Source organism: Phyllostomus hastatus, unplaced genomic scaffold (genome assembly GCF_019186645.2).
Source record: "Phyllostomus hastatus isolate PE091 unplaced genomic scaffold, TTU_PhHast_1.1 phas_scaffold_12, whole genome shotgun sequence".
NCBI lineage: Eukaryota > Metazoa > Chordata > Mammalia > Chiroptera > Phyllostomidae > Phyllostomus > Phyllostomus hastatus.
Window position 1 is genome coordinate 14,987,346 of NW_025334007.1, and position 19,661 is coordinate 15,007,006.

The 19,661-nt window shown below is 44.4% G+C and overlaps 1 protein-coding gene across 1 annotated transcript in view; it reads left to right on the top strand.

Annotated features, from left to right (window-relative positions):
• Positions 1–1,164: 1,164 nt before the first annotated feature.
• CLTRN (collectrin, amino acid transport regulator) overlaps positions 1,165–19,661 on the top strand; it is a 31,979-nt gene continuing 13,482 nt past the window's right edge. Inside the window, exons 1-4 of the mRNA XM_045856033.1 lie at positions 1,165–1,296; positions 1,610–1,668; positions 5,661–5,746; positions 17,199–17,312. Coding sequence (XP_045711989.1) covers positions 1,239–1,296; positions 1,610–1,668; positions 5,661–5,746; positions 17,199–17,312 — 317 coding nt within the window. The 5' untranslated portion in view covers positions 1,165–1,238. The remainder of the gene's footprint in view (positions 1,297–1,609; positions 1,669–5,660; positions 5,747–17,198; positions 17,313–19,661) is intronic.

The following is a 19,661-nucleotide window of genomic DNA, read 5'->3' on the forward strand; positions in this document are numbered from 1 at the left end:
CAGGGTCACCCAACCTAATTTTTGCACTCACAGTTTTCAAGCGCCCATCGCAACTTGGGGGCCAAATCCGTGAGGAGGCAGCATGGTAGGGAAAATGAACTAAAGAGGAAAGCTCCGACGTCAACCCACTATGGGGGCTTCTCTTGGCCTCTAGAGGGTGTGCCTACTAGGGAAAGATTCTTTTTCACTCTTTATGTTACTCATGCATCTTTGAGGCTTGGCTGCAATTTTAAGTTTTACCAGTGATGACCCGAGACGTAGTGTGACTCAGCGTGGTGGAGAGAGGGTCCAAGTAACACCTATTCCACTCCTCCCATGGCCACCAATGCCTGGAGCAGCAGCTCCTTGATTTCCTCATTGTACGGTAATGATAACAACAGCACCTGTGAGTTGCTCTTTGGAGGATTACAGAAAGAACCCAGCAGGCCTAGTTCATGGTAGGTAGGTAACTCTTAATTACTGCTCCATAGCATCACTGACTAATGTGCTCACTAGCCACATGCGGCTACTTGAATTAATCCAAAAATCCCATTTCACAGTAGCACTAGCCCCATTGCAAGAGCTCAACAGCCACCATGTCTACCGGCTACCCTCTGGCATAGTGCAGCTATGGAACATTTCCATCACCAGAGAATGTCCCGTTGGACAGCACTGCTCCATATCATCAGCTGTGATGTTACACAACTGCCACACCTCAGGGCTGACCAGAACCATTCCCTATGGATTGGAAGCTCTGCTAGGTTGCTTATCTGTAGAAGAGTGTGTCGGGTAAGGCCATTCTTGCAAGGCCTTTGTTCACCACACATAGAAAGGAGTGATCTTAGCTTGCCAAATTAAGAGAGCTTATCTGTCAGCCAGATACTTTTCAGGCCTGAAAAGATGGAGAGTTTGTGCCAAGGAAAACTTCCAGAGAGGACTCAGTTCTTTTCACCTTACACTGAACCAGACAAGAAGGGGGGCGGGGGCGGATTCAGCCTTTGAGTCAGCAGAGGAGACATTCTTTCAAGGGACAACTAACCTGTTTTTCAAGCAGGTTTTTGTAAATAACTGACGGGAGATGGGCTGCTTCTATCCAAGTATTAACCCAAGCAGTGGGGGTTAATCATTAAACCTTCTAGCTGGTGGCTTGGTTTTTTTCCCCGATGTTCTAATCCGGATCACAGAATGGCTAAGGCAGCTTTAAGTGGAGGGTGGGTTATTTTTCCCTTGGTTTGCCTGGTGGTTGCCTCTCTGAAAGAATGTTGTGGCTGCTCTTGTTTCTGGTGACTGCTATTCATGCTGAACTCTGTCAACCAGGTATGTAGCCTTGAAACTGAAAAAATAGATTAGTAGTTTTTTAATGTTTGATAAGTCTTTAACTGAAAGGCTTCTTTATTTTTTCCAAATCCGTAGGTGTGTTGTGGCTTAAAAGTTGAGTCTGTGATTGTTTTATGAATTTGAAAGAAAACTTTAACCACCTAAGGTGATTGCAGTTAAGCTTTCAGGAATTTGGGGGGCAGAATAATTGCAGTTATGTGTTTTGTTGATTTGATTTGCATTAAATATTAGGATTTATTAGACCCTGTTTTGGCAGATTTTGTCATATACTGCTCTTTTTTCTTCCTGGCAGATGCAAAAAATGCTTTTAAAGTGAGACTTAGTATCAAAACAGCTCTGGGAGATAAAGCAGTAAGTGGAGATCCTGCATGTTCATTTTAAATTTTGTTTACTAATAACGCTGTGCTTTGTGTAATTATAACTCTCTCTGCATAGTTACCTTGACGTTATATAGATTGCTTCTAAAGACCTCACATCTGATATTTTCTTAAAGTAAAAAGTTGTAGTTAAAATAGAAATCGTTAATAAAATGATTTTGCCCAAAATATTGTATCTACAGTGTACGCTAGAAAATGGGAAGTGTTGTATTACACAGAACAATTCTGCACCCTTGAACATTTCAGCCCTGCAGAGCAGAGCAGAGGGGCCTGAGTCAGGCGGTCAGGTCTGGCCTGGGCTGTGCGCCTCACCACTGTGGCCACTGGAATGGTGTTAGCCCCACTTTTGCAGTCATCGAAAAGAGGTCGTATCACACCCACGTGAGATCTTTCATAGCACAAAATTGTCAAATTCTAACATGAAGTTTCTTTAATTCTTCTTAAATATCAAAATAACATGAGCCCTGGCCAGGTGGCTCACTTGGTTGGAGTGTTGTCCTGTACACCAAGAGGTTGTGGGTTTGATTCCCAGTCAGGGCACGCACGGGATGCAATCTGTGGGTATTTCTCTTTCACATTGATGATTCTCTTTCTCTACCCCTTCCTCTCCATCTAAAATCAATAAAGATAGCTTGGGTAGGGGTTAAAAATAGCAATATGAAATATAAGCTTATGAAATTGAAATAAAAAAATACTCATGGAGCTCATATTGTTATAGGAACAGGACAGTGTGTCAAATTAATAAGAAGATATTTTGTAATTCTAGTTTCAGTTTTCCAGTCTGTGAAAAGCTTCCCCAATAGAGTGTGTTATTAAGATGCGCCAGGCTACAAACAGTAAAGGAGCACTAAAGAAACTTAGAGGTATTCTGTTTGGAGGCCAGTCTACCAATGTCTGATTTTATTCACTCAATGAGTGATAATTATTATGTTAGCCAACACTTATTGAGAACCTACATTATTTTCTAGCTGGGCCCCTTCCAAGCATTTTGCTCAACCAGCTCATTTAACCCTCACAACAGCCCTTTCCGAAGGTAGTTCAGGTATTCCTGTTCTCATCAGATGGATGAGAGTACAAAGAAATGAAGTGACCTGCTCAAGATCTCAAGTTGGCAAGTGGCAGAGGTGAGATTTGAACCTGGTCCGGCTGTAGAACCCAGTCTCTCTACCAGTGTACAGGGTTGGTTATCCCAGGACCCTCTGAGAGCAGGCACCAAGCTGGATTTTGGGGATGCAGAGCAACTTAAAATCAGGCTTGTCCTTGCCATTGTGGAGCTTATAGTAGTGGGAGAGTTGGTCGTGCAGTAAATATTTAGTGAACCAAATGCAAGTGTGCAGTGTGGACGAGTATTACAGGAAAGAGAAGTGCAAGGGGGCTTTGGCCTTGTCAGGGGCTTCAGTACGTGGTGTTTACCGTGAGGTCTGAAGCATAAGAAGGAGTGAACTAAGCATTAAAAGAAAAAAAGGCAGAAGGAACAGAACGTTCAAAGAGTTATTACATGAAGGATCTTGGCCAGAGCGGGGGTGGAGGGAACACTGAGGTATCTGGAACTGGAGCAGTGAGGAGGAACGGGGCACACAATGAGTTCAGAGAGAAAGGAGGGGTCAGGCCAAAGAATACGTGGACGGTGTCGCGGGGGGTGGGGGTTGGTATTGTCTTTAAAGCAAGTGGGGGTTTTGCAGGAGAGATGTCATGGCAGAACTAGTGTTGGAATACAGTTTAACTGCAGTGCAAGACAGACCGGAGGGTAAGGAGAGTAGAAAGGAGGCGGCAGTTAGAAGGCGATAGGACTAGTGTAGGTGAGAGGTGACGTCCATTTGAAATACGGTGTGTTGGCGGACAGAGGTAGTAAAGGGAGTCAACGGCAACAGGAATGGTATGACAAGGAAGGGACGAGGGGTCAAGGATGAAGCTTTTGTTTCTAATTCTGCAGCTGGATGGGTGATGTCCTATTTATGAGTCAGGCAACCAGGTACAGATAAGAACAGACTTCAATTTGGGGCTTGTATCTGAGCCGTTATTGACAAAGAGGCAAGGATAGAGCTGGCTTAAGATATACATTCCTGAGTCATTTGTTCGAAGGTGATAATGGAAGGCTTGAGCAAATAACAGCACCGAGGGGAAAATCCAGAGTGCCAAGAGGAGGGGGCCTAGCAGAGAGCTTAGAGTTTCCCCAAAACTTGCAGCCCTTGCAGAAGAGGGTGAGCCTGCCTACAAGTGGGGCAGGGGCAGGAAGAAACCCAGGGAACTCTTGTATCACAGCAGGGAAGAGAGTGCTTCAGGACGAAGGGGGTTTTCAGGAGTGGCAAATGCTGTTGAGAGGCCCAGCAAGATGAGACTGAAGCGTGCTCACTGTGTTAAGCAACGCGGAGGTCGCTGGTGACTCTAGAGAGAGCCGTTTCTGTAGAATGGCAGAACCGCAAGGCAGATAGCGAAGCGGGTTAAGAAGAAGTGGGTGGTGAACATAGGAGGATAGAAGTATGGACAAGTCCTTTGAGAATTTTGGCTGTGGAGGGCCAGAGAGAGCCAGAAGTAGGCAGAAGAAGGAGGGCTGAGTAAAGTGATTTGGTTTTGCTGTCATTTTAGTGGGAAAGACTTGAGTGGCTAAAAGTCGATGGACAGGTTCAAGTTAGCATTGAACAGCAGGGCGGTCGAAACTGATATTGTTGGGATCCTGAGAAGGGCAGACGGAAGTCTTCCTAATGGAGGTGGGTAGAACAGCCATTGTCAGGGCGGGAGAGACCACAGCTGGCCCTTCAGCGAAGGGCGTAGAATGATTGTGTGTCTGTGTTTTGTATTTGGTGACAGGAGGATGGCGGAGTGTGAATTCATGACTGGAGATGTATCTATAAATTATGAAACAAGAGCATCTCATGAGAGTGAGATGTGAGGGAAAGCACTGAGATTCAGGGGGCCTGGAGGGGCCTTGCAATAGTCATTGTGAACCATGAGAGACAGAGAAAACTGATGGAGAAACCTAAGGGATTCTCAGGCAATTTGAAAGTCGGTCATCATGAATTTAGAGTTAAACCAACAAACCCTGTTTTGTGACTTTCTCCAGTAATACTTGATCACTCACTTATAATGTGAGGTCAGCCATGTTACTTTACTAGTGACCACAGAGTGGGTCACTGAAGCAACAGCAGTTTATTTTCTCTCAGTTCTGGCGGCTAGAAATCCAAGATGGGGCAGGGTAGGGGGAGGTGGTCAACAGTGTTGGCTCCTCCTGAGTTCCCAAGGGAAGGATCTGTTCCAGGCCTCTCTCCTTGGCTTGTACATGGTTGTCTTCTCCCTGTGTCTTCACATGTCTTCTCTCAGTGTGTGTGTCCATATCCAAGTTTCATCTTCTTATAAGTACACAAGTCATATTGGACTAGGGCCCACCCTATTGATCTCATATTAATGTAATCACTTCCATAACAACAGTGTCTCCAAATATGATTACATCCTGAAGTGCTGGGATAAGACTTCAGCATATAAATATTGGGGAGGGGTGTATTTCAGCCCATAACATGCACATACACTCAAGTTTCCAGCTAAGACAATACAAAGAAAAATTGTACTGCTGTTAATAAAGGGAAGGAAGCTGAGAGGGGGAATCAGATTCTGAGGGAAGGGAGAAAGGAAGGACGGGAACTGACTGTATTTGTCCGGGAGGAGATGTCCAAGTGTGCTGTTCACGACTGGCTGCTAATACTGCAGATTCTGAAGAAGGTGGTGCAAAGGGAAGCATAACCATACTCGGAAAGATAGCCTATCCAAGAAACTATCCTGAACATTATGCATCATGGAGACATAATTCATCATAGTCTCCATTCTGCAATGCATGAGAAGGATGAGAGAGAGAGAGAGACAGAGAGAGAGACAGAGAGAGAGAGAACAAACTATGGCCACAACGAGAACCCAATGCATCATTTTTACCTCATGGCTCTTCACTTTACATTTTCTGTTTTACTTCTCTTTCAGTATGTCTGGGATGCAAATGAAGAATATCTCTTCAAAGCAATGATAGCTTTCTCCATGAGAAAAGTTCCCAACAGAGGAACTACAGAGTAAGTAAACAGTGAAAAATCTTAATGGACAATTTGCAGTATTATTTGAGATAGTGCAATAATTTAAAACATGACCTTGAAAATAACTTATTAATCTAATTTTAAGGAATCTACATTTTTGTTTCACATTTTAAAAATACTTGTGTCATCTAGCTCCGTTTACAGTTTATATCATGTTTTAACAATGTTCTTCAGTGGACACTATGAAAATGAATATTAAAACAATGTAGTCATATGTCATAAGCTTTCTACATTTCTGTTGTATACATATATCTTTTGCTGATGAATAGATAGATAGGATGGGTAAGAACTCTACTATCATTGTATCGGTCAGCTTGGGCTGCTGTAGCACAATATCACAGACCGGGTGGCTTAAACAACAAGTTTATTCCTCGCAGTTCTGGATGCTGGGAAGTCCAAGATCAAGCTGCTACTAAGGTAGGTTTCATTGTGAGGGCTCTTCTTTTGGCTTGCGGGTGCCGCCAGATCATTGTGTGGTCGTGTGAGCTCTCCTTCATTAAGGGAGAAGTGGAGGGGGACAGAGTGACTTCTCTGGTGTCTCTTCTTATGAAGATACTAATCCTATATTATCAGGGCTCCACCTTATGCCCTAATTTAGCCATAATTACCTCCCACAGGCCCTGTCTCTAAATACAGTCACATTGGGGCTTAGGGCTTCAAGATATGAATTTGGAGGGAAGGGGACAAATGAGTCCATAGCACTCATGTTGAAAATAACTTAAATATGTATAGGTTTGTCCCATTGTTGGTATTTGTCATAGCACCTTGTTTGTTTTCTTCAAAGCTTTAGCACAGTTTTTAATAGTTTTGCATTTTTATCTATTCTTCCAGAGGAATTTTCTCTACTTGTGATGGTTATTCCCATCTCTACCTGTGATTAGGGTAGTGCTCCTGGTTTCTCTCTCCTCCATCCCTCACTCTTCCCCTTGAGAGGTAAAATGACTGATCTGATTGGCGGACTGGAAGGAAAGGTTGGGCATAGGTTCCCTTCTCTTTCAGAGCCATTCTGCCTTCGGATTGCAGCCATTTTTCTGTGCTGCTCCCCACAGCAAGTATCGGATCTGGCCCTGCACGGGCGTGCACACACACCTGAAAGGCTGTGTGTGCTGGTTACAGCCGAGGACTGTTTAGATTAGTAGGTGCACATCAGAGTATCTTTCATACTACTGCAGTATGAGGCCATGCTGGCCTCAGTTCCGTTCCACATGGGACACTGTAGAGGAACTGATCCCATTTCAGGATTTTTTAAAAATTAGAAAGGAAATTTGTTTGCTTATTAAAGTCATATTCTGCAGCCCAGCCTTCATTCTTTTGTCTTAATTTCATCATGCTTTGGAAGCTGGCAAAGAGGATTGCTATTTACTGGTCTCCCTCAAACCCACAACATATGGTGCATGGGCTGTGACTATAAGTAATAAAGAAGTAAGAAGAGTGGAATTTGGAGGAGCAAAGCAAACATACAGTCCATATATTTGTGTGTGCACATGTATATATACACATATATATCTTTCACAAATAGGTAATATATTCACATGACTCAAAAAAATAAAAATAATGAGGTCTATAATAAAATAAAGTTATGCCCTAAGTGAGCTCTACTTCTATTTTATAGATATTTTAGAAAAAATATATTTACTTTTATCTTACACATTCTTTCCACAACTATTTGTAATATTTTTTCAATAAAAATTAGATAATTAGCGTTACAAAAAATTCTAAATAAAAAATATTAGAAAGCGAGTGGTCATCTCACAGTGCTGATCCCTCAACTAGTCTCTTTCATCTTCTAGCCATTCTGATCAGCAGGCTTTATCGGTTGTTGTGTTCATTGTGCAGTTATTTCCCCCAAGTGCCTACATTTCACCTTGTAAGTGACTATGTTAAATCAGGTGGTTCCATTCTTAGGAAAAGTTCATTTAAACATTTCACATTAATTTTGACAAATTCATTTTGGAAAAAATTTTTCTTCAGAATCTGGAGCATTGCAGGAGTCTGGGGATATCCGACCTGGTTTACTTACAAAAACATTTTCCTTGGAATTGGGTGCAGAAGCTACATAGAGGGTTTTGTTGCCAAAATCAGGGGAAAGAATCAACAAGTGCAGAACTGGGTCAGAGTCAACAAACTTTTTTTCTGTAAAGGCTGAGGCAGGATGAGCCCCAGCCACACTGCTGTCAGGGGCTGAGTGATGGAGCCCGCTTAATGAATCGGGATGTGTTTACAATGCAGTTCAAATACTGGGCCTACTTCTACAAGCACTGCCATAAAAAAGGCTGCATCTCTACACACAGAGGCTTCCCCTGCAGGAAAGGGCATCACAAAATGCCAGATGGGGTTACAGACAACTTTGCAGAGAGGCGGCCGTGTCCAGTGTGGTAGGTGGATGGGAGACACCAGTAGCTTGGCAGCTTGGACAGGTTTTAAAGCTTCTGCCTCCCAGAGGTCTTTAGGTGCCAGTGTGAGGCAGAATGAATTCTGGAGGGTGGGAAATATCCCTTTCTGGGATGGCCTCAGGGATTCCCATCTGGAACATATCCTGTCTATTGTTTTGTCTACCCCACTATTGCTTATTCTATGAATGTTACAGAAAACCTGACGATCCCGAGATGCACTGAATCGAAAATGTAAGATGGACTCACTAAAGATAGTCAAGAAATAAACAGAATAATGAATACTCTCATTTTTATCCCACCTTTTGTCTGGTCCTTACTACAGTATCTCTTGTATTGAGCTTGATCACCCTCAGTGACAGAGAGCTCAGTATCTCCTGAGGATGTCCTCGCATATGTGGAAACTTACAATTGGTGTATTCTTGATCCAGTGTAACTGTGACTGATGGTCAAGGAGAAGAGCCTCTCTGAAGAGAGCTGAACTGGTTCAGTCACCACTACCCCAAGCAGGCAGTGCAAGAGGAGGCTGGAGGGTCGGGCAGGCAGAGGGTGTGGGCTGGCAGAGAGGCTGTGGCGTTTACCCCCTTGCCCATAGCACAGGGGCAGGGAGGGGTTCTGGTGCATAGACACCATGCAGCCAGGCAGGGTGCTTACAGTTGGGTCCATGCAGATGAGTTGGTGCCCACGCCACAGCACAGGTTGCATATAAGACTGACAGCCTTGCTCTTTTCCCTGCCAGCCTGAAGTCAGGCAGAGGACCACTCACAGAGAGTAGTATTGTCTGCGAGGGGACAGACTGACATCTTATCTCCTTATTGGATCCTTCCCAACTTGCAGACATTGTCAGCACACTTCAAGCTGCCACCAGAGTAGCAGCACTACTCTAAGCCAGACCAGTCTAAAGGTGCAAGGCTGGCTTCAGCCTCCTGGGATTGGGGCGAGAGGGGGCAGCTTTGTAAGCAGTCTGCACTTAAGGTGTTCCTGGGGCCAAGTGGAGGCTGCTGAGGGGGCTGGGTGGAGTCACTGCCTGCTGGGGCCGAGAACCAACTGCAGGGCAGAGAGAAGCTGGTAGAGCCAGGCTGGAAGTCACCTTGGAGGCAGAGCAGAAGGTGAGATGGGGCAGATTGGCCAGAGTGCCTCGCCCATGTCAGGGGAAGATGCAGTGCAGAGGTCCCCAACAAGTCCCCAAAGGCCCCACAGGCACAGTCTGGATGGAGAACAGGAGGGCGCCCACCAAGTCAGAGGATAGAACAGCGAGAGGGGCCACACTGAGCCCTGGCTAGAAAAAGAACTTCGCCTTTTTCTTCTCTGATGCCCACCCTGTCCATCTCCATTTCCCTTTTCCATCCGTAAATGAGCAAGAACGAGGAGGGTGGTGGTGAGGGGCGATGCGCAGGAGGACGTGGAGCACAGGGAGTAAAAGAATGGAGCAGACCCTCAGGCCAGCACCCTGAAGAGAAGCTGTGCGTCAGAGGCAGGAAGACAGCTTTGATCTGACTTTTGATCGGACTGATCTGAACTTTTGAATAGGCAGAAGTGACAGGAAAGCTCCCCGGCTGCACCAGATGCCGTCAAGGAATGGCGGGACAAGCGCTGACACAGCGCCCGAAGGCACTGGTGAGAGAAACGGGGAGCCTTTTCTTGACTGCGGTCTACTGAGGCCTGCCTATTCGACTGCATTGCTGTGGTTGTGGCCACAGAATTCAGTGACGTTTACTGAAAGCCTGCTATGTGCCGGGCCCTGAGATTTAAATGATGGGTAAAAGCAATGTGCCACACAGCGCAGGGCCCACACCCAAGAAGCTGGCCCTGGTAGGAATTAGAGGAGGATGGACTAAATGTGGTTTTTACAAATCTTCATATCAAGTGGTTTTCACGCTACTTTTGGAAATCCGTAAAAGCAGAATGGAAGATGGATAAAAAACATTTAAATGATAGAAAGTTTTGGTTTCATTATGTCAGGTTACTTGAAATTGGAACTTCAATTGAAAGCAGCAACCATATGTTTTGAAGATTTTAGAATAAGATTTAGGCCATGTGGTTTTCATTTGCATCTCTCTGATAGCTAGTGATACTGAGCATCTTTCCATTTGTCTCTGGATTCTCTGTATATCCTCCTTGGAGAAGCGTCTCTCACCTTTAATAGGAACCTAATCAACAAAACAAACAAACAAGCAAAATATAACCACAGACACTGAGATTGAGAACAGGCTGACAGTGACCAGAGGGGAGAGGGGAGGGAATTTCAGGGGAAAAGGGGTAAGGTTTGTAGGAACAGTTATAAAGGACACACGGACAATAATGGAGTGGGGGTGGGAAGGGGACGGAGGGGGGAGGGCTGGGGGGAGCGTTGGGATGGGGGTAAAAGGCAGAAAACTGTACTTGAACAACAATTAAAATAAAAATAAATAAAAAAATATTTAGGCCATGTTTACTAAAATAGCTTCCCAGGAATTTTAAAATGTTGAAAGTCATTTCTATGGAAAATATAAGTTTAAATTTTAGTGTATTTCACAGATAAACTGGGAAATTTATCTGCCTGATTTACTCAAATATTATAAGAAAATCCATCATTTTTTAGCAAGAGAGGTACAAGTCTAATTCGGGCAGGACAGTTTGTCTCTGAGTGAAATGGGGGAGGGCAGAGAATGGATTTCCTCCTCTGCCCAGTTATTCAGGGATAAGTCCTGTGACCTGAGAAGGAACAACATAGCGCTGTACCCACGGTAAGGGGATTAACAGTCTGTGCTGGACAGACACGGCCCAGCTCCTGCTTAGTCCTTTGATTTGCAGAAACAAGAGCCCGTTCCCAGCGCCCACTGGAGGCGGGGCTGGCCCTGCCCGGCCCATTGGAGGGAAACGGCAGGGCAGCCAGTTCTCACACCCCCCTCAGACCAGGGGCTCTCCACACTTGTTCCTTTTCAGTGATTGGCTGAAGGAAGTCACTCATGTACGTGTTAAAATCACTTTTGCAAAGGTAAAAACATTTGGGAAAATTGGATGCAAATATTTCCAATTGGTCAAAATGGTCATTGAAGTAAATTGAAAGAACTCCAGCAGACCCATCTCTATGTACAGCCTGAAAGCATAGTTTGTCTATTGAGCGGTGCTAATGGCATTTCAGTTTATTTGTCTGAGGTGTAACCATCGTACCTCACTGTACTAGCTTCAGGTATACAGCACAATGGTTCAACATTTGCATATATTGGGGAACAATCCCCACAATAAGTCTGGTTAGCATTTGTCACCACACACAGCCACAAGAGTTTTTCTGTGCTGAGGTCTTTTAAGACTGATAATGGCCATAGTCGAAGCAGCTGCCCCCTGCCTGGGTTTTCTCCCTCCTTGAGCCTCACTTTCATACTCTTGGGGTGGACAAGACTTCAGCTGATTTCTCAGAGCACCATGCAAAGCAGGAGGAAGCCCCAGTCCCTGAGCGTGTCCCCCATCTTCTTCTAGGGCCTTGGTCTTGCAGCCACCTCCAGAAGCCGTGCTGTGCTTCCCCTGGCCCTCCCCTCCCCCCTTGCTGTGTTAGCAGGTGTGCCTACTCATTGCTAGTTCAACTGCCTGCATCTGAACAAAATATACACACACGTCTGCAATCAGATTTCTGCGGTTGCTGTTTGTTGAGCACAAGTGACTTTTGTTTGTTTAATATCCTAGGTTGACTTTTGTTTGTTTAATGTCTTAGACTGACTTTTCCTGGTAGAAGCATCATGCAGGAGGGATGCTTAGTTTCTTCTGTTGAAGAAGAGCCGAAACAGCTAAAACTATTCCCTTTTTTTGCTAATGTCAACCTTGGGTAAAGGATGGAAATGGTGCTTCCTAAGACACTAGTACAGTGGGAGGTATTGTAAGAAATACTTGATACAGTTGAAGATACAACAGAACCAAGTTTTAGAAAGTTTTGATAAGTATTCAGAGTACCCTTACGTTGACAGTTCCATTATTTTGCATTTGAGCTCAGCTCTTCCTTATTGTTCTAAGTACATGTGTATGTGTCCTGTCTTTAACAGTGAAGCCAGTAAGAACCATTATTCATCATTGCCTTGTTTCATTCTTGTAGATCATTTTAGTGTACCCAGGGAACTTTAAAAATAACTGCTGTGCTCCTGTATTTGTGTTTGTATTTAATTAGAAAAAAAAGTGTATTCACAAAAGAGTTGCAAAGATAATACAGAGAGATTCTGTGTATGAGTGGTCCTCAGCCTGGGGCCAGTTTGTGCCTCCGCTGCTCCCAAGGATATTTGGAAATGTCTGCATGCATCTCGTGTGTGCAGCCTAGGGATGCTGCCGCGCATCCTTCAAAAGATATATAGACAGCCTCTCACAAGCAAGAGTCAGCCAGCCTAAACTGTAGTAGTGCTGAGGTGGAGAAATTCTCCTGCTGAACCTTCACCCATTTTCCTAAGGTTGCTATATGAAATAACCATGACAGATGTATGAAAATTAAGAAATTGCCATTGGCTCAATAATGTTAAACTGTAGCATCTTCAGATTTCCTTTTTTTTACACTAATGTTCTTTTTTCTGTTCTGGAACCCATTCCTCTTTAGGCTGATCCAATCTGACAGTCTCTCCATCTTCCCTCATTTTCTCACACCCTTGACACATCTGGAGAGATTTATCAGTGTTTGTCGCCTGGGTATGGCACTGACCGTGGCCACGTATTGCGGCAAATGGAAATGTGTACGTTGCCGGGTCATACCTGTGACTGGAGACTGTTCTGGCAATGAAAGGGTGGGGGTCAGCGACAATCAATGTGGCACCAATCTCAGGACATTTGCACAGAAGGAGGAATTCCCTACTCAAAACACCAGCGGTGGCTTCATTGACACGCTGAGGTCTCAGCCCCTTTCTAGTAACCCATGTAGAGTGAAATGCCCTGTCTCACGTCTAGCAAATGAGAAGGAACCTTCAAAATCACAGCTCCATTTGTAGAGTTTCAGTCCAAGGCTTTTGTAGCTAACAGGAACGGTTTCATTGAAAATGTTTGTTGGATTTAGTATGTTTTCAGCACCATTTTAATCTTCTGGAAATCTTTATTTCCAAGTTGAGAAGATAGTTATATTTTATTATTTTATTTGCTGAGGTGCCCATGAAAGCATGAGTTGCCAGGCTAAAGAAACACCGAGTAAGGGATCTGAGTCCCTGGTGAGGGGTAGCATGGTTCCACGCGGGGGGAGACAGGAGAGCTCTGGGGCCCTGTGGTGCCCAGGGAGCGCGTGCGTTCCTCTCCCGGGTTCCTTTCCTTCATCGCACTTCTGCCCCCTCGACGGTGTGCACACTGTTTATTTGCTTGTCTTCTGTGTCCACTCGTTTAGAAATCAGGCTCCGGGGGACAAGGGACTTTGCTAGGCTTATGGCACATTCTCTGACTCTCAAAAGAAAAATGCCATGAAATTCATGTTTGCCTCTTACCTAGCTGCTGGCTTCTTCCCTTGTGCCAGCAGTAGTACTTTGTATTTGTGTAATTCGTGTAAATGGCAAGTATTCCACGATAACATTACACCATGACAGAGGCCAGGGAAGCTGCTAAACATCCTGAAATGCATGGCACATCTGCCCATAGACAACACAGACTGATCTGGCTCAATAGCCCAGGAGTCCAGACATACTGGGCTGTCTTCCCTTGAACCTGTGGACTAGGACTCACCTGACAGCCCATAGCAGATTTACTCGATCTGTTCCCTACTGATGGGCATTGAGGTTGTGCCAGTTCTCGGCTCTGACAAAGAGTTTGGCGGAGAGCATCTCTTTCTCTCTGCTCTCTCATGTAAGAGAACTGCTGGTAGCCACACACTGTTCTAGAACACATTTCTAGAATGGCTGGACCCACTGACTCCCACAGCACTGTCTGAGATTCCAGTTGTCTGCATCTTTCCCAGCATTTGTTCATTTTTTTCTTAAATATTTCATTTATTATTTCTTTTTAGAGAGGGAGGTGAGAAAGAGAGGGAGAGAAACATCAATGTGTGGTTGCCTCTCACACACCACCAACTGGGGACCTGGCCCACAACCCAGGCATGTGCCCCGACTGGGAATCAAACCGGCGACCCTTTGGTTCACAGGCCAGCTCTCCTTTCGCTGAGCTACACCAGCCAGGGCCCAGTATGTGTTTTTATTTAACATTTTTACCTTTTGCCAACCTGGCGAGCTTAAATGAGTAGCTCATTTAGGTAAAAACTTTACACTGTCTGATTATTAACAAGGGCAAAACCATGCATAATTCATTCTATAAAATTGGGTAAATATTTCTCCAAGCATGCACCACTTGATTTTCTTCATCTCTGCATGTTTGATGTGCTTCAAAATCCCACATTTTTGGAGACCAAGCTTGACTGTTTCTGCCAGTAGAGGTCACTGTCCCCCAGCAATTCTTACCAGAGTTTTTTTTTTTTTTTTGGACACACACACACACACACACACACACACACACACACACCCCTCCTCCCAAGCCTCCACCTCGGCCCCTGGAATATTCGGCAATGACATTGTTTTCACAAGGTGGGTATGCTGCTGGCACCCAGAGGTTAGAGACCGGGATTCTGTTAAACCCTGCCATGCAGAGGACCGCACCCAACAAAAGCAAGGATTTAGCTGGCCCCAAATGGTAACAATGGTAAGGTGGAGAAACTGTAGCGTGGAGGAAATCCTATTGTATGTATCTTTAAAGAAAGACTGAGAATCTCCATGATAATAACGATGTCTGTAATTGCTGTTTAACATAAGAACACACTCATAAGTGTAGAAAGTGGGCAAATGGGGGAGAGACGCCTCCCTGAGGAGCGTGCTCTGGGAAAAGGCAGGAGCAGGGGTGGATGGGAGGCAGGCAAAGGTTTGATCACAGCAGTGATTCTGCACGTGGGAGCTGCCAGCTGAGGCTGGGGGAGGGTCTGGGGCTCAGCAGACCTGCCAGCAGGGGCCGTGGGAGGGGGCCTGGGGATGGGCGTGACTCACGCAGGCCTAGAGCAGGACTCTCCAGGCCAAAAGAACCATGGGTTGGAGCCTCAGGACCTTGACTGACAGGACACAGTGGTGACCTTAGGCTGAGGCTGTGACTGTGTGGCCTGGGCTGGTGGTGTCCTTGCATCAGGGTGGGCTGCAGACAGGGAAGGCTCAGGGAGGGTGGTGGCAGTGTCCTCCTCTGGATGCTGTTGCTCCAGGAGCAGAGGCCCAGGCCTGGGCACAAGGGAAACGATCACCCCTTTCTCTAGATGGCTTCAAGGCAGTTGGCTTGTGCCCTGGACTCTGCCTCATTCTCTCGGTGTCTGGGGTCTCAAACCAGAGTGGTCTGAACTGCTTTTGCCTTTCTTGGGGTGGCTGGGAGCCTTCAGCATGGTCTCCTTGGTGTAGGGGTCAGGGTGATCTTGGGTGTGTGCGCACGTGTAGAAGCTCTCTCTGTACTGAGCAGAGCAATTTTGATGGTCACCGGGCTCTGGGTGCATAGGGGGTGGTGGTGGGCATTGCAAAGTCACTGCTTCATGATACTCCTCTGATGACTTGGAAAACACAGCCCCACGGGGGTCTGACCTACTGGCCGGCTGGGAAAGCGCCTCCAAGCTTCGGGCATCACCTCCTTCCAGACTCTGGTTTAGTACCAGGTGGGCGGTATGATGGGTGGGGCTTGGGTCTGGACCCAGAGGTTCCAGTGGGCACCTAGGAGCCTGGGCGCTGGTCCCTGCTGCCCGGACTGTGGGAAAGGGAGTGCTGGGGCAGTGGGCGTGGCGCAGCATGGTATTGGCTGTGCTTTGGTACCTGCTCGGGTAGCTGCCCATGATCGTGGTGCCGTGCTGTTGGGGGTCTTTCAGAGGCGATTCAACTCTCAGACGTTCCTCCTAGTTGGAGGTTTGAAGCAGGTAGGGCTAGGCTGATCGTTGGAATGGGAGCACAAGGGCAGAACTTGGGGTGACGGCATATGGGCACCCTCTGTTTGCCGGGTCCTGCACATGCCAAGCCACTCCTCCCCTTTCTTGCAGCTCAAACTCCATCGAACACTGGAAAGTCAAAGAAACCAAGGGAACCTCCAGCTCCCCACTGCTGGCCCCAGGCGCTGGGCTCTGGGCAGGGGGCCTAAGAGGCCTTGACTCCTGTACTTGACATTGAAAGAGAGAAAATATAATGGTTACTACCAGGTTCTGAGAAGTACAGAAAATTGACAGAGGAGCACTTTCATTGTTGCAAAAATGAACACAGTGCACTTGAATGCTCTTTTTAGGAAAAACAATACATTTACATTTACTAGTAAAAGGGATTCTTGTTCATTCTTCTGCAATTGTTGCTAATGTCACTGTTTGCAGTTTTGCTTTTCAGGAAGTGGTGACATTCATTCAGGATTTTATCATTTAGCACCAACAATGTTGATTTAATGCAGGCTCTTCTATAATTTTCAACCTTCAATAAGTTCCTGCACTCATATATAGATTGTCTGCATTCCAAACAGTAATGCCATTTCTTTGTCATTTCTAGTGGTAATCCATGTATAGGCATAGAGGGAGGTACGTTTTCTAATTTTCAGTTGGAAAGCAGGTAACTGCAAAAACAATGCCCAAAGACTATGGTAAATTGATTGTAGCCCTTCAGTTTGGGGGTCTGTTATTGGTCCAACCCCAATACTGGAGTGGGAGAGGGACAGAAATAGTGGCCATCAGAGCAAATATTAGATCAACAGGGGGTAATGGGTTTATCTGGGTCGGAGTGACTTCTGTGGTTCAGAGAAGCCAAGTGCAGGGGAGGCAGGGGAGCTGTCAGCTAACAGATGATGGCGAATGAGGTCCCTAAAGCTGTCTATAAGTATTTCCTCTTGATTTTATTTTTTTGGGAGATTCCTTATTTAAGGAATGGTTCTCAGGTATATGATTTTGAAACAAAGGAGATTTCCTCTATAAATTTACTCCTAATAAGACCTTTCTTCACAATGGTAGAAATGATTTTTCATTTATAGCTACGACATGTGCTACAATAATGCCAGATGGGATGGTCTGTTGAAATTTGGTATTGTTTGCTTACAGTGTTTTTTTTGTTTCTTTCCATCATCTGCAGCATTTCGCATGTCCTAGTCTGCAATGTAACCCAGCGGGTGTCATTCTGGTTCGTGGTTACAGATGCTTCGAAAAATCACACCCTTCCTGCTGATGAGATACAGTTAGCCATAAGGTAAGCACTGTCAAATATACCTTCTAGCGGTAAATCTACTTTGATTAATTCAACTCTTTTCATAGGCTATGAAAACTCATAAAGAATTTTCTCTCTGCTTCACAATATTTACTTATTAAGATGTCAAAACCTTAATTTTGTTTCATTGTATTACAGATTAGTGTGGATCAAGTGGGTCTCATCTGGGGGTAATTTTGCCTCATAGGAGATATCCGGCAATGTTTACAGATATTTTTGTTGTCACAGTTCGGGGGTAGCAAGGCACGTTGCCACCAGCATCTAGTGGGCAGAAATCACGGGTGCTGCTAAACATCCTATTATGTCCAGGACAGCACCTCACAACAAAGAGTTATTCAAGCCCCAATGTCAGTCATGCTGTGGTTGAGAGATGCTGTTTAAATATTAGCCAAGAATGTTTAGTGCTGTCTCCTTCTAGCAAGGACACCTTGTACAGCACTATTGTTTGATGGTTCATCGAGTGGATTCTGTGGCCCAAATGCTTGGGTTTTAAATTCTGGTTTTGCCTCTTGCTCATTATTTGAATATAGACAAATTACTTTACCTCTTTTGCTTTCCTCTTATCATATATAAAATGAAAATAATTAAGGTGCCCTTCTCTCAGAGCTGTTGAGAAGATTAAACATAACATGTATTGAGGGACAAGTCATACCTCTGACTTTTATTTAAACACCATAAAAATATGCAGATTTCTTGGGTCTTTAAGGACTTACCTTCCTTAGTCAATGTACAGTCTTTACCTTTAAAAGATACCTTTTAATTTTATTTTTTTTCAATTACATTTTACATTCAGTATTATTTTGGTTAAGTTTCAGGTGTACAGCATAGTGGTTAGACAGTTATAAAGTTTATCAAGTGTTCCCCCTGTATTTCAAGTACCCATGTGGCACTGTGCATAGTTATTACATTATTTTACACCATATTCCCTGTGCTGTGCTTTACATCCCCATGACTATTTTGTGACTACAAATTTGTAAAAAAAAAATACCTTTTAAACAATGGTAAAATCATGATTCATACAAATCAAAAATAAATGCTATCAAAGATGCTATTATGTCATTTATTAATGACCAAACTAGTTAATTAATGTTAAAACTAGTTCTAAGGAGAATTCAAGGAACCATGTGTACATAGAAATCGAGGAATGGTGATGTTCATTTACACAAGGATGCAGCGGTCGCTGCATCAGGTAGTAGTCACCAGTCATGTTCCACCAGACACAACTCACTTGATTTTCTGTGGGCAGGAATCATTTACATTATGTCAGTTTTATATAAAACTTACAGATTTGCAAAACAACTCAAACAGAATAAATGGTAGAAATTTTCCAGAAAGGTGTGCTTGCCTTTCTGGAAAAACACTCTGTGATATTTTTACCCATTTCAAGATTTACACAGTTTTTGCCCTAAATGGTGTGGCTCAGATGGTTGGGCATCATTCTGAGAAGTGAAAGGTCGCAGGTTCGGTTCTGGTCAGGGCACAAGCCTGGGTTGTGGATTTGGTCCCTGGTTGGGGTGCACAGGAGAGGCAATTGATTGATGTTTCTCTCTCACATTGATGTTTCTCTCCCTGTCTTTCTCCCTCCCTTACCCTCTCTCTGAAAATAAATAAATGAAATCTAAAAAAACAGATTTACACAGTTTTTCCTGACAGTTCCCCCTCCTCCTCTCCTTGTGATCATAACAAACTTTCAAAAGTAAAATGTATTCTTTGCTTCAGAGAAACAGAAGGATTCAGTTTGTTTTTATTTCAATTACTGTTCACTTTATGTGTCAAAACTTCAAATCCCACACATGATTGATATTGGGCAAAGGTGTACTAGAAAAAACAAACAATTTCCAGAAAAAGAAAAAAATGAAACAAAGGAACTCTCTTTACAGAAGATTTATCAGTAACTGAAATGCATATTATTCTCTTTACCAAGGAGAAGTATCTAGTGGAAGAACTCATTTGCTTTCTGTAAAATATTAACAGTGAAGATAATGAGTATATAATCAAATGACAAAGGTTGTGTATGAACAATCGTCTATTTCCCTTGCTGAAGCAAAGTCATTGATGATCTGTATCAATGGGAAATGATTTAATCTGCTTTAACAAGCAGATTCGAACTAAGTTTTTCTTGCCCTTTTGCTAGTAAGAATACTATTAAGACCCACCACTTAGGTAGTAAGAAGCAGGAATCTCGTATTTCGCGTGAAAAGGGATTTTATTCAAGCCTGGTGATTTGGGAGGGCCACAAGGACAATGAAGGCACTGTGGTTAAACCAGGCTTCGGTTCATGGGAGAAGGGAGAGCGAGTGTTTGGGGCAAAGGTTGAGGATGGAGATGAAT